The 12,943-nt window shown below is 37.7% G+C and overlaps 1 protein-coding gene across 14 annotated transcripts in view; it reads left to right on the top strand.

Moving 5' to 3' along the window:
* osbpl8 (oxysterol binding protein-like 8) overlaps positions 1-12,943 on the top strand; it is a 77,485-nt gene that overhangs the window by 49,371 nt on the left and 15,171 nt on the right. For 11 of the 14 annotated variants that reach the window (XM_077235059.1, XM_077235051.1, XM_077235062.1 and 8 more), the window contains 4 exons: positions 9,057-9,127; positions 10,620-10,700; positions 10,822-10,923; positions 12,086-12,289. In XM_077235059.1, the coding sequence (XP_077091174.1) occupies positions 9,057-9,127; positions 10,620-10,700; positions 10,822-10,923; positions 12,086-12,289 (458 nt within the window). Of the gene's footprint in view, positions 1-709; positions 1,111-9,056; positions 9,128-10,619; positions 10,701-10,821; positions 10,924-12,085; positions 12,290-12,943 lie in introns of those variants that run through there. The other 3 variants (XM_077235053.1, XM_077235061.1, XM_077235058.1) reach the window with 3 other exon arrangements.

Genomic DNA, 12,943 nt, shown 5'->3' with positions numbered 1-12,943 from the left:
CCTGTATCCATCCCTTTACCATCCATCCCTTTACCATCCATCCATCCCTGTATCCATCCATGCCTGTATCCATCCATCCTTTTATCCATCCATCCATCCCTTTATCCATCCATCCCCATATCCATCAATCCATCCCTGTATCCATCCATCCATCCCTGTATCCATCCATCCATCCCTTTATCAATCCATCCATCCCTTTATCAATCCATCCATCCACCCCTTTATCCATCGATCCATCCATACCTTTATCAATCCATCCAATCCATCCCTATGTCCATCCATCCTTTTATCCTTCCATCCATCCATCCCTTTATCCATCCATCCATCCCCATATCCATCCATCCCTGTATTCATCCATCCATCCCTGTATCCATCCATCAATCCATCCATCCCTTTATCAATCCATCCATCCATCCCTTTATCATCCCACCCTGTATCCATCCATCCTTCCATCCCTTTATCATCCATCCATCCATCCCTTTATCAATCCATCAATCCATCCCTTTACCATCCATCCATCCCTGTATCCATCCATCCCTTTATCATCCATCCATCCATCCCTGTTTTTGTCAGATTTACCACATAGATCATGCAGTCAGATTAGAATGAAACTGAAAAGAAAAAGCAAGAGATACAGATCTAGTGACGTAACAGCTCTAAGCTTTTTTTTCTCCACTGATTGTCAGTGCCGTCCAAGAATCTGAGACGGGGCTCTTTCTCTCTCTCACTCTCTCACACACAGACGCTCTAGAGCGAGAGAGAGATATATAGGGAGGGCAGGCTGCAGTGAGTATCACTGAGAGAGAGAGCCTGTGTGTTTTCAGAGCGCAGTTGGTCAGCTGTAGTACTAGCAGCAGTGGAGTATGTCTGAGCGTGTGTATGTGTGTTTGTGGTGACTGCCGAATTACCACAGCCCCTCAGCCTCATCCTCCTCAGGGTGAGGCCGTCCTACGCCCGCCCTCATGATGAAGCAAGAAGGGATTCTGGGCCGCCGCCGGTTCTCCACCTGTGGAGGAACCATCTCAGGCCGCCCGCCCCATCCAGACGGACGGAAACTCATTCGCAACGCCTCGTTTGGGGGGTACAACGAGCTTTCTGTCTGCTTGCCAGGTGGGTCTCATCAACATCCTGGTGTGAATCAGGAAACCTTTACATGTTTAATTCCTCTGGCAGGTAGTTTCCATCACGTTCTTCTGCATTAGTGCCAGCATTGGTTACAGTGTGAACCATGAGTGTAGCCAGAGTCTATTAAGTTTTATATTTTTGGTAACTTGCTGTCCACAGAATGTGTGCGTTTGACTCTTGACTGCCCTCCAAATTAAAGTGCATCTATTAACTGAAAGCACGTAAGCATCTGTTACTCATTGCATCGCTATCCTTTAAGTGTGTGACGCACCATGTCTCTTTCAGCCTTCAATAACACCTCCTGCTATTTAATGCACATTTTTCAGTAGTCAATACTATATATCGACATTGTAATGATTTGGGTTCCATTTAACGTCTTTACTCTCATTTTAATTATTAAAGAAGAATTTATCCTAACTATGAACTTAACAATATGCCAAACAAATATTTCACTGGTTTTGTTTGATATTTTGTTGAGTAAATTAGGATAAATTATTATTTACTCGTTTAAAGAGTAATAAAGTGCAGCCTAAATTGAATTTATATATTGTAATGATTTTGTTATTTAATTGTACTGATTTAAGTCTCACGATTAAGTAATATACATTTGACTTAGTAATGGTTCTGTTTATTTCCAGTTTCAGTAGGAACTTGTCCGACCGATTCAACCAGTCTGAATTAGACTCACTGATAAACTTCTGTCTACATTGACTGAAGATTAATGTCCAAGAACTAAATTACAATGTTTTTTTCTTTATTATTTAAATAAGCCACGCTGGTTCTGAATAAGAGCCAGTTCTCAGTTGCCAAACGTAGTTCTCATAAACCTCATTTGATGGTTCGTATTAGTGTTGAAATAGCATAAATAAGGACTGTTTTTTTTTCTGTCATCTACTCAAGATCAGTAAATAGAGCTGTTCAGCAGAACGCAGATGTTTCACAGCTATTGAGTAGTTTCAGCTTTAATAGTGAATTTGACTCGTTTCAGTGTGGCCTCCGCTCCATTTATCCCTCATGATTATGACTTTAAGAAGAGAAGGATGCATTAAATGCTCTTATTTACGCACACTGGATGCTGGCAGATGCTAGTCTTCGTTTAGCATGCTTCAGAGATGGTGTTTTTATTTTAATACTCACATTCAGTATTATTATCATAATACTCACGCTTACCCGGGATTTTCATTATTGTTATCTTTTTTTAGCGTTTTAATGGAGTCCATTGAGCAGAGATTAGCTAATGGACCTAGAGTGTATTGCATTTGCACAAATCTTGTCTGCGCGTCACGTTCACCTGTGTGAAAATAGCAGAGTTCGCTTAAAGGGTAATGGCTTTGATTTAATACTGAATCACTCAAATCCGGATTGATGGATCATTATAGTGGATAAAGATGCAGAGCTCAGCAGTGGCTGCCCACTTTTTTTTCACGAGTATATTTTGTATATTCATTTTGTTATTAATTTTCTCCATAAGCTGGCCGGCTCAGAAATGAATCACATTTCTTTCAAAGTAAAATGTATTTGCAGAATGAATGAACTTCTCATCCCATAAGGATTTATGATCAAACATATCATAGGTTTTATTGTGTTAATAAAATCTGCACACAGAAAATATATAATTTATGTATTTGAATTGCATGTAAAATTTCCATCCGGTTGGATTGACTAAACCTAATGTGATTGTAAATTGATTGGATGGTGAAAAGTGTCATTGATGATCAGCTGACAAGGAAAGTTGTTTAAGAGGTGGAGCAAGTGATTATATGTTGATGAATTCATTTTTTAAATTAGAACAAAATTTTGATGTCATGCCTTTTCCTAGCCTAACCCTTCACCTTCATTAAAATTGAGTTTGTTATGAGTTGAATTAAGTGGAAAGAAGCATATGTCATTTCTAAACACGAGAGCGCTTGGTTTGTCTTTAAAGGTTTTTGCTTTATCACCTAAAATCATTTTGAATAGTATTTTTACTTCCGGAACAACTTGAGCTTTATTATCCCTCCGCTCCGAACGAGACAAATGAATCTCGCTCCGAGGATCATCTGCACTTTACTGTATGAGGTGGCAGATTAGCACAGATGTGTGATTATTAATAGATGGCGTGCACAAAAACACAGGTGCGTTTCCCCGTCTTAGCACCTGTGTGCTGACCGGATGACTCGCAATAACACTGCATTTGTCAGTATGCTGTGTTGTTGTTGTGTTGTACTTTATTAAAATGATGCATGACACGTTGCTCGTATTAAGTGTTATACGGAATAGTTTGTCTCTGTTTGTAGACGAGGCTCTCTGCCCTTCAGATGGACTGAGCCTCCGTGAGGCCGATCGGGGTGGAATTACACCCCCCGCTGCTGGTTTGCCGTAGTCAAGGACGCTGCAGGAGTGTGGAAATATCAGACACGTCTCGGTCTCACAGCAAAGAAACACAAATACACAAGTAGACCATTAATGCACAATGCTTATTAGGGTCATATGATCCCCTTTTACGTCAAAGTCTTGATTTTGTTTGTGGGCTCTGCTAGAATAGGTTTTAAGGGTTGCATGTTCAAAAAACACCTGATTTTTTACACTTTTGGCATTGTTGCCGACATAGATATATATATGTAGAAAACACATTCAAACGCTACAGACACTTTGATGCATCTGCCATCTTGGAATGATCAACATTGTAGATGCTGTCATCACTCACAGTAAATATCAATGAATTTTTCAAGATGCCACAACATTGCACAGCCTTTGGTTGTAAAAACCGCCACGATTTAAAGCGGCCAATAGAAACAGTCGCTAATGAGGCATCTATGTGTGTGTGTGTATCAGAACTGCCAACTTTTGAGTTTAGATTGGCGTGAGACTTCTCCAACGGGGGGGACGGGTTGGGACTGTCTGCACACGCAAGGTCTCTCGCTCGCTTACGTCTCTGCCGTGCGCGCGCGCGGTTTGAAGCACAATATCTGTCTCGCATGCACGCTCGCTCTAGATAGATTACGGGATATATTAACTAATTAGCGGTATAACTAGTCGATCTCGAGTGGCTCAACCGGTAGATATATTAGATAAACTCATCTTTCAGACATTTGACCGACCGGGTTGACACTTTAGCGTGAGAAATGTGGCGTGAGAGCGTGAGAATTGGGTCAATTGCGTGAGTCTCACGCTCAATGCGCGAGAGTTGGCAGCCCTGGTGTATATATATATATATATATTTATATCTATGGTTGCAGTGCCTTTCTTCCCAGTCTGTCAGTAACGCTCTGTTTAGTTCTTGTCTTTATGAAGCCCCTCCTTTCAGAAAGCATAATGTGCTTTGATTGGTCAGCTGGAGTGGTATCTTGTGATTGGTCAAGCGCTTTGAGCATGTTTTGCAAATGTCACCCGAGTTTCAAAACTCTACTAACTAACTCAACCAGGCTCCGCCCCTTTATTTAGCATATGCCTTGGCGGGAATTATTTAAATGAGGAATATTGTGACGTGTTTGTTCCCGGAAGAAAACTCAGACTACAATGGAGGCGTTTCAGGGAGTTCAGAAACACTGATATAGAGAATAACTCCCGCTGAAGGGACTTTATAACATTGCAGGACCTTTTCATGCTCAAACATCAACATTACACACTAAAGATAGTTGAACATGTTAAAAAACATAATAAGCAATCATACATGTCATCGCAATATTCAAGCTTCATGTTGGGGTTAATTGTGTGGACATTACTCAAATAAAAGAGTTGTTTAGCCGACAGCAGTGACTGTTGTTTGTTCCTCTGTCTTGCAGTGCAGTTTTTTTGCCTGGACTCTGCATGTCTAACTGTAGGCACGCGTGTTAAATGTTTGATAAGCGGAGCCTGCAGTCCTGTCTGACAAGAATCTAGCAATGTTTTTATGTCCACAGCAATATTTAGTTTTAAATTTATTTTCTATGTATATCCAGTCAAGCTAGCTCCCTCTCTCTCTGGCTCAGTTCTGGCTAATGATCAGAGCTGTCTGTGAGCCCCTGCTTTATGTGTGGATTACTCACACAGCGTCATGGCTTATTAAACAAAGACACACAGAGATGTATACTCTCGCTCTTCATGGAGTGAGCTGTCATCTTCCTGTGTTCCTGTAGCTCAGTGGTAAATGTCTGTGTTATCCCAGACAATATTAACAGATGAACTCGACTCACTCTGGGATCGTTAAAATGCACTCTGAAATCCCAGTTTAATATGCAGAGAAAACTGTATGACATAAAAGATTAATGCGAGACATATAAGACATTGATAAATACAATACATCAGATTTCTCTCATCACATGTAGATAGTAAGAGAAGATGACTGACAGGATGATGTCGGAGGATTTTGTTCTGATTCATTCTGATTCATTCATGAATGAAGTAAATGACTCTTTATGAATGGGCCATTGAATCATTGGCCCACCCGATTGATTCGATCAAAGCGCGGATTCATTCAGAAACTAAATGCTGTGTGTTACTCGGAGACGCACAACAGTTCTGCTCTGGCTTGTTGGTAATATTTTCGTTGGCAAAATCGAGCAAGAACAGACAATATTGTGTCTAAAATATAACACAATTTTAACTTCTTGTGTATTTAACTGTTGCATGAAATCAATATCCCATTTGCACTCTTGCTTTTCGGGACTTAAACAGGACTGTGTGTGATATTGCTTAACTAGCCTATATCATATGATATAAATAAACGACTAAAACTCATACAGGGGCATTTATTTCCCTGTTATCTTAAATTTTATGGGCATTTTTAAATGCATTCTATAGTATATTGAGTTTTTAATATTACAATAATGATTTAGAATAATTAGACTACAACAAAACATTTGAATGTTTTAGGAATATCATTATTGCTGTCATTTTTATTAAATGTGCATAATGCAAGTTGTTAAGGTTTTTTGTGTCTGAAAGGAAAAAAAAACATTATTATTTGGTTCTGCATGTCTGAAAAAAAATCTGTTTTGGTTAAAAACAATTTTGTTCACTCTCTTCCTTATACTCCGATTCTAAGTGCATTTAAATGCAATGTAAATTTTATCTAAACTGATACCACACTAATTGTAAGGCCACTTATGCTTATTGTTGATGTTTTTAAGGACAGACTTAAGGTCACAGACTAGATATCAGTGTGTGTGTGTGTGTGTGTGCGCGGCTAATATCATGCATCACATGTCGTATTCAATACTTAATTTCCCAGCTGTCCCATCAGCATATTGAGCACAAGAGGAACTATTACATCTGATCTATCTGAATAATGTTACTTCCGCTCACTTTAATCAATAGGATAGCAGTGAGAAGACAGGAAAAGATGTCATGGGAACAGATTCAAGAAAGTGATGTCAGTTCCAGTCAGATTGTGAAGTAAACCGGAGCCTGTTGTTAAATGAAGAGCGTGGTTAATGCAGATTTATGCGGCAGCAGAATAGGTAACTAATATGCTAACAGACGAGTTATGCTGATGCTCTCATCAGGTTGAGGACATGTGGGTTTTTCTGCGTATGATTAACATGTTTAAGAGCTCTTGGAGTGCAGTGTTTTCTGAGAAGAACACAATGCTTGCCCCGGCAATCGACAATAGAGACAAATGACCCGTTTAACCTGATCACTGAGTCGTCATTTACATCAATCGCGATCCAAAAAGATCAGGAGTGCATCTTTTCTCTCTGTCTGTTCATTTAGATGCTGGAACAGTTTGTAAATGGTCCCGTTCTGTCAGTAAAATGCACAAGTTTCCTTTATTAAAGTATCTTATGTGACTCTTATTGCATGAGAGAGTTGTCTGCTGTTGTGCCTTTGTGATTAAACTGGGCTGAAATATATTAAGTTTTCAGCAGTTGTTGCTTTGAGATAATCTAAATGATAAAGTTGATCAAATTAACTATTTAGCAGATACACTGGAAAGAGGGGGCAATTTTCTCTCAGAAATTGCTAGTATATTACAAAAATGATGTCAAGTGTCATGTTGAAATGACTAATGGTATTTTCTTGTAAAACACACTCCAATTTTGTTTTATGTACAACTTTGAAAAGTGTTGCTTTTATTTTATATAAATGCATTTAAATTGTTATATTCTTTGTCTTCAGGGGGGAAATTGTCATCCTCTGTAATGAACGTATAGACATTTTTTGGTCACACTTTAGTTTAGGCTCTAATTCTCACTATTAACTATGACTTTGCCCTCAATAAACTCCTAATTACTGCTTATTAGTAAGCTTGTTAGTAAGGCAGTTGTTAAGTTTAGGTATTGGCCAGGGATTAGGGATTATATTGAATTATTATATGAAGGGATGTAGAATATGGACGTGCAGAATAAGTAATTAATGTGCTTTATAAGTACTAATAAACAGCCAATATCCTAGTTATATGAATGCTAATAATAAGCAACTAGTTCATAGTGAGAATTGGACCCTAAAGTGTTACCATTTTATTTTAAAGTGCTCTCTTGTCTGAGAATGTCTTCAAATAATAATTGTGTGTGTGGCCTACCCAATCTTACTGTGTCAATAGAAAATAGCCTATGTTTTTTATAATCTTTTCTATAAGGTCTTCAATCGTAACTTGAATTAACTTGCCAACTTTTTTTTATTACACTCCCATCCAACAAAGTCAAGACAATGACTGAGCGTCAAATAGAGATGTTATTTAAATTGACAGTTGTGCTATTCATGCCTAAGAAACTAACTAGTCTTGACATAGTGACATTGACAGATCGTCCTCGGCCTTATCTAATGAAACTCTTTTAGTTTTTCACTTGTGATAATGAAGTGTTATTCTTTCTCAGGGCCTTAGATATGGGACACGTACATCACCATCAAAACACACCAGTGTTGTTATCATTAAAATCATTTGTGTTATATATATATGATTTATCTTGCTAAATAATATTTATACATGTGTACATTTACACATTAAATGATGATTCCTGCTACACCTGTTATTTTCAGCTGATGTTTAAGAGCCGTTTGTGTCGTTCAGAGATCAGATGAAGTAGCATGTGTGCAAGCTGTCGAAGCGAGTGTGTGTGTTCAGGTAATTACCTACATCGTGGGAACATTTTTTGGTCCCTATGAGGAAAACAGCTTATAAGCAATACTAAATAACATACCATAAAAATGTAAAAAATGCAGAAAGTTTTCGGTGATGGGTAGGTTTAGCGGTACATTTAGGGTTATAAATATCATTATGTCTATGTAAAGACCCAATAAAACGTGTGTGTGTGTGTGTGTGCGTGTGCGTGTGCGTGTGCGTGTGCGTGTGCGTGTGTGTGTGTGTGTGTGTGTTCCTCCTGCTGTTGTGAATCTCTGACTCACAGCATTCAGAGGTGTTGATACAGCCGTCACTGAGATATTTTCTCAGGGTCGTGGGACTGAAATAATCTCATATTTTGCTCTAATGGAAAGATGGAGCCTCTAAGTGCAGGTCTGGGATCAGATTTCATACCTTGGTGTACATTTAACATTGACCAATGCAGGTTTTTCGACCAGTGTCAATGAGAAATGTCTGTTTTTACCAAAGTATAAACTGCACTTGGTGTTTATTAGCAACACGTAACCTATCTCGAGTTAATCATTAGACTTAAGGTCGTATCAAGAATAGTGAAATATCACTGGTGTCGCTACCATGAGAATCCTACATGTATATTTGTTTGTGTATAGACATATTATCTTTATAAATTATATTAATATTATAAATTACTATTATATAAAACTTTTTTTAATTGTATAACATGACTATATTGTATAACATAACAACTTGTGATATATTTGGTGATACATTTTACACAGGTTAAGGAAAGAAATAACAGAACAAACACAAAACACATTGCAAAGAGGTTCTAAACCCTTTCAGTATTTTATATTTTTATATGCCCAGCTATCTAAATGGTTAAACATCAGCCTAGCTGGTCGAGTTGAATTACAATGTCTTGTTTTTGCAGGTTTTGAACGTGGCAAAGAAGAAATCCTGCCTCTGAAAGAAGACTCCTCGCACTCCATATCCAAGAGCAAGGTAAACTCACACTCAGACAGGCTCTTGTTTATTCTCCCTGCCCATGATCCTCTGAGGGCTGGAATCGGATCAATGTGGGTCGGCTGGTCCTCTAGCAATCTTCAGCCCTTGTTTATTAATTATACATAGTCAAGAGCATCTCAGAGGTGACAGGACAGCAGGGGGGGGTGTCCATTCATTAGCAGCGCATCAGAAATAACCCTCGAGAAGATGCTGTTAACATCCAACACTCGGTGATATGATCAAATTGCTTCAGAGCCATTCAGGTTTGCGTAAGGTTTTGGATGTCGTAGACGTGCCGCCACATCCAGACAGACCATTAATACATGCACTCGCAATCCCTAATAAATCCCGAATCACAGATCCTGTCAAACACGAGAGCCGGATTGCAGTCCAGAAGAGCGTGAGAGCGCTGTGTGGAATTAGCTGATATCTTTCAAACCCTTTCAAAGGCATATTTATTTAACCACTGTTCACGTAAAGATATTTCTCCTAATCGGCTTTGAAAGGCTTCAGTGTGAAATTAAAAGACAGATCTTTACCTGACACCAGGTCCGAAATTATGTTTTGACCCACCTGGCAGGTGATCTGAGTAAATGTTCGGACTTGAAGTGCTTCTTACTAATCATGAAACTGTATTTTGCATTATTTATTGTAAAAAATACACTACTTTTTTTTTCCTTTTTTTTTTAGCATTTGTATTTTTTCAAGAAACATTAAATATTTATAGTATATTATATTATATTAATTATATTATGTGTGTAGCAGTGTTATTTTAGTATCATTGAGATACTGTTATAATTTTTGTTTATAATTAAAATCATTTTTTATATTTTTATAGTGCTACACCCTTTCGATCTTATTCTTAAATGACAACAATTCACTTTATTAAAGTAACTTGATGCTTCAAATAAAGATTGTATCAGTTACATCTTTACACCAGTAGGTGGCGACAAGCGACTGTTAAAAAATCAGTTTGTCATTAAGTCCATTGAATCATTCGTTTAAACTTTTTTTTTTTTTTATAAATAAAATGAATTAGATATTTTTTAAACAGACTGCAGCAATAAACATTTAGTCAGAACCCCTAGTAAATTACATGTTATTTTCTGTAGTTGTCTATTCAGAATCGTGGGAGAATCTTGATCTCTATTTTAAACCAAAAAAAAAAAGATTTTTAGACAAGTTTTCTTTTTCAAATGTCCATATAGTTTTTGTGTTTTAGTTTATTTATAGCTAATACTTATAGTTATAGCTAATACTTATATATATATATATATATATATACATAACATTTCGCTTGGTTTTATTTCATGTAATGAGTATTTTATTTCTTGTCATGAATGTTTTTTATGGTTTTGTTTTTATTTAATAGTTATATGTGTGCATGTATAATGAATTATGACATTTATTTAGGCCAAGCTAAAGCACAGCTCAAAATATCATGTACAGCATGCTGTGCTAATTACTAAAGTCTGTGTTGGTTTCACAGTCGGAAACCAAGCTCTATAATGGCTCAGACAAGGACGTTTCTGCGTCTGGAAACAAACTTACAAAGAAGGAGTCTCTCAAGGTACAGCCACACATCAATAATAGGCCCCCAGAGTTTCACTGTGTTTTTCTTGCATTTAATAGCTATGTTTATGTATTATGAGTACTGATGACCAATAATTATGAATGTGGTTCTTGTTCAGGTCCAAAAGAAGAATTACAGGGAAGAGAAGAAACGCGCCACTAAAGAACTGCTCAGCACCATCACTGATCCGTCTGTCATCGTCATGGCCGACTGGCTCAAGGTTTGTCATTAAAATGTGTTTATTCTTATAGGCCTTTTTCATAATGGAGGTTTCGGTGTGGAATCATGTTAGTTGCATTGGAAAAAAATGAGTGTCTGCGGTACAGCTGCACAATTAATCGTTAAAAGATTGCAGTCTCGATTCAAACGTCCACACGATATTCATAAATGACAGTGATTCTGCTATTTGTCCATCACAGCAAACCCAGAGAGAGCAGTTGTCATGTATAGGTCTTTTCAACCACACAGTATCGTTCAAATTATCACAGAAGTACTGGGATAAAAGTTTATAGATAAATAATGATAGTGATAAAAATAGAGCAAATCACCTTTTGAAAGTAACTTGATGCTTCAAATAAAGATTGTATCAATGACGTCCGTACACCAGTAGGTGGCGACAAGCAACTGGTAAAAATGTATTTGTCATTAAATCATTCATTTAACAGATTTGTTCAAAACGCTGAAGTCTTTACAAGTGAGTCATTGAATCATTCACTCAAACAGATTTTTTTTTTTGTTCAATTACACTGTAGCAATTAACATTTTCTCAGAACCTATAGTAAACTACATGCTATTTTTATCTAGTTGTCTGCTCAGAATAGTGATCTCTTTTCTTTTTTTTTAAACAAACAAATTAGATTTTTCAGTTTATCCAGAATCGTGCAGCTCTAGTCTGCGTTTTGGTTGTATGGTCCACAAATAATATGAAAGCAAATCGGCCTAATTTGCAGAAAAAGCTTTTGATTGGATTACAGTCTGCATAAGTAGTACAATGCATGTCCATTTATACATAAATGATCTCAAAATTGTCTTATTCTTCATTGAATCTCACGTAATTCATCCACACCAGACAGATGCAAGTGCTGCACTATTAAGTTTTGGTGGTCAAACCCAACAGGACAAAAACATGATTAAAAAGTGAACAGCATTTTTCATTTTGACGTCTCCACCTCAGTCTTTACATCGCTGCAGGGGTAAACAGCTGATTTTAATAATCACAGTGACACTCACGTTGATTAAACCAATGTGATAATATGCAAAAAAAGACTTGCAGCGACAGGGGAAAGGGAAGTTAAATCGATCTTAGGTTTAGATCAAGTAATCAAACCACATCCTTAAAATGACCTCCAGTCTCATATGAGCCCGTTTTCTCTCTCTCTCAGATCCGTGGCACGTTGAAGAGCTGGACCAAGCTGTGGTGTGTGCTGAAGCCAGGCGTCCTGCTGATCTATAAGACCAATAAGAACGGCCAGTGGGTCGGTACGGTGCTTCTCAACGCCTGCGAGCTCATCGAGAGACCCTCGAAGAAGGACGGGTTCTGCTTCAAGCTCTTCCACCCCCTCGAGCAGTCCATCTGGGCCGTCAAGGTACATGAGAAAACTCGGATTAACCTGAACCTTCTTGGATTTGCATTGTTTTGCATTATCATTTGAAAATGAAATGTTTGGAGTAGACATACTGTCACGATCACCAGTTAGAGGGTACTCCACCTCAGACTATTATCACTCTAGCAAAGACTACATTACTGATAACCCACTGCCCAGACTATCAGCCATGATTGTATTCAGCTGTTGCTCGTTAGTTTCTGCCTATATAAACCTGGTTAATTCAGTCACTCTTCACTAGGTCTTGTTAGTATGCAAGTACTGAATTTCTGTTCCCTGGATATTGTTGGTTTTGCCTTAGCCCTGCCTGGACATTGCCTTTGTTTCGACATTTGCCTGGCCTTTGTGTCTGTCTGTGGATTAACCCCATTAAACTGCGTTTGGATCCTACACCCTCGAGTCTCGAAGCAGTTATGTTACACAAACCTCTAATCTTTGAAGTGCCAAAAGAAGTCTTAAAGGCATAGTAAGACAAAAAATATATAATAATCTAAATATAAAAATAATATAATATAAAACATGAATTAAATATTTAAAAACACGCAACAGTTTAAAAGATTTGGGTCTGGAGTCTCTTACTGCTCACAAAGGCTGCATTTATTTGATCAAAAATAGAGTAAAAAAATTGAAATATTT

This window comes from Siphateles boraxobius, unplaced genomic scaffold (assembly GCF_051911475.1).
Source record: "Siphateles boraxobius isolate OS27281-9 unplaced genomic scaffold, OSU_SipBor_1 19, whole genome shotgun sequence".
NCBI lineage: Eukaryota > Metazoa > Chordata > Actinopteri > Cypriniformes > Leuciscidae > Siphateles > Siphateles boraxobius.
This window is presented reverse-complemented; position numbering and strand designations above follow the sequence as displayed.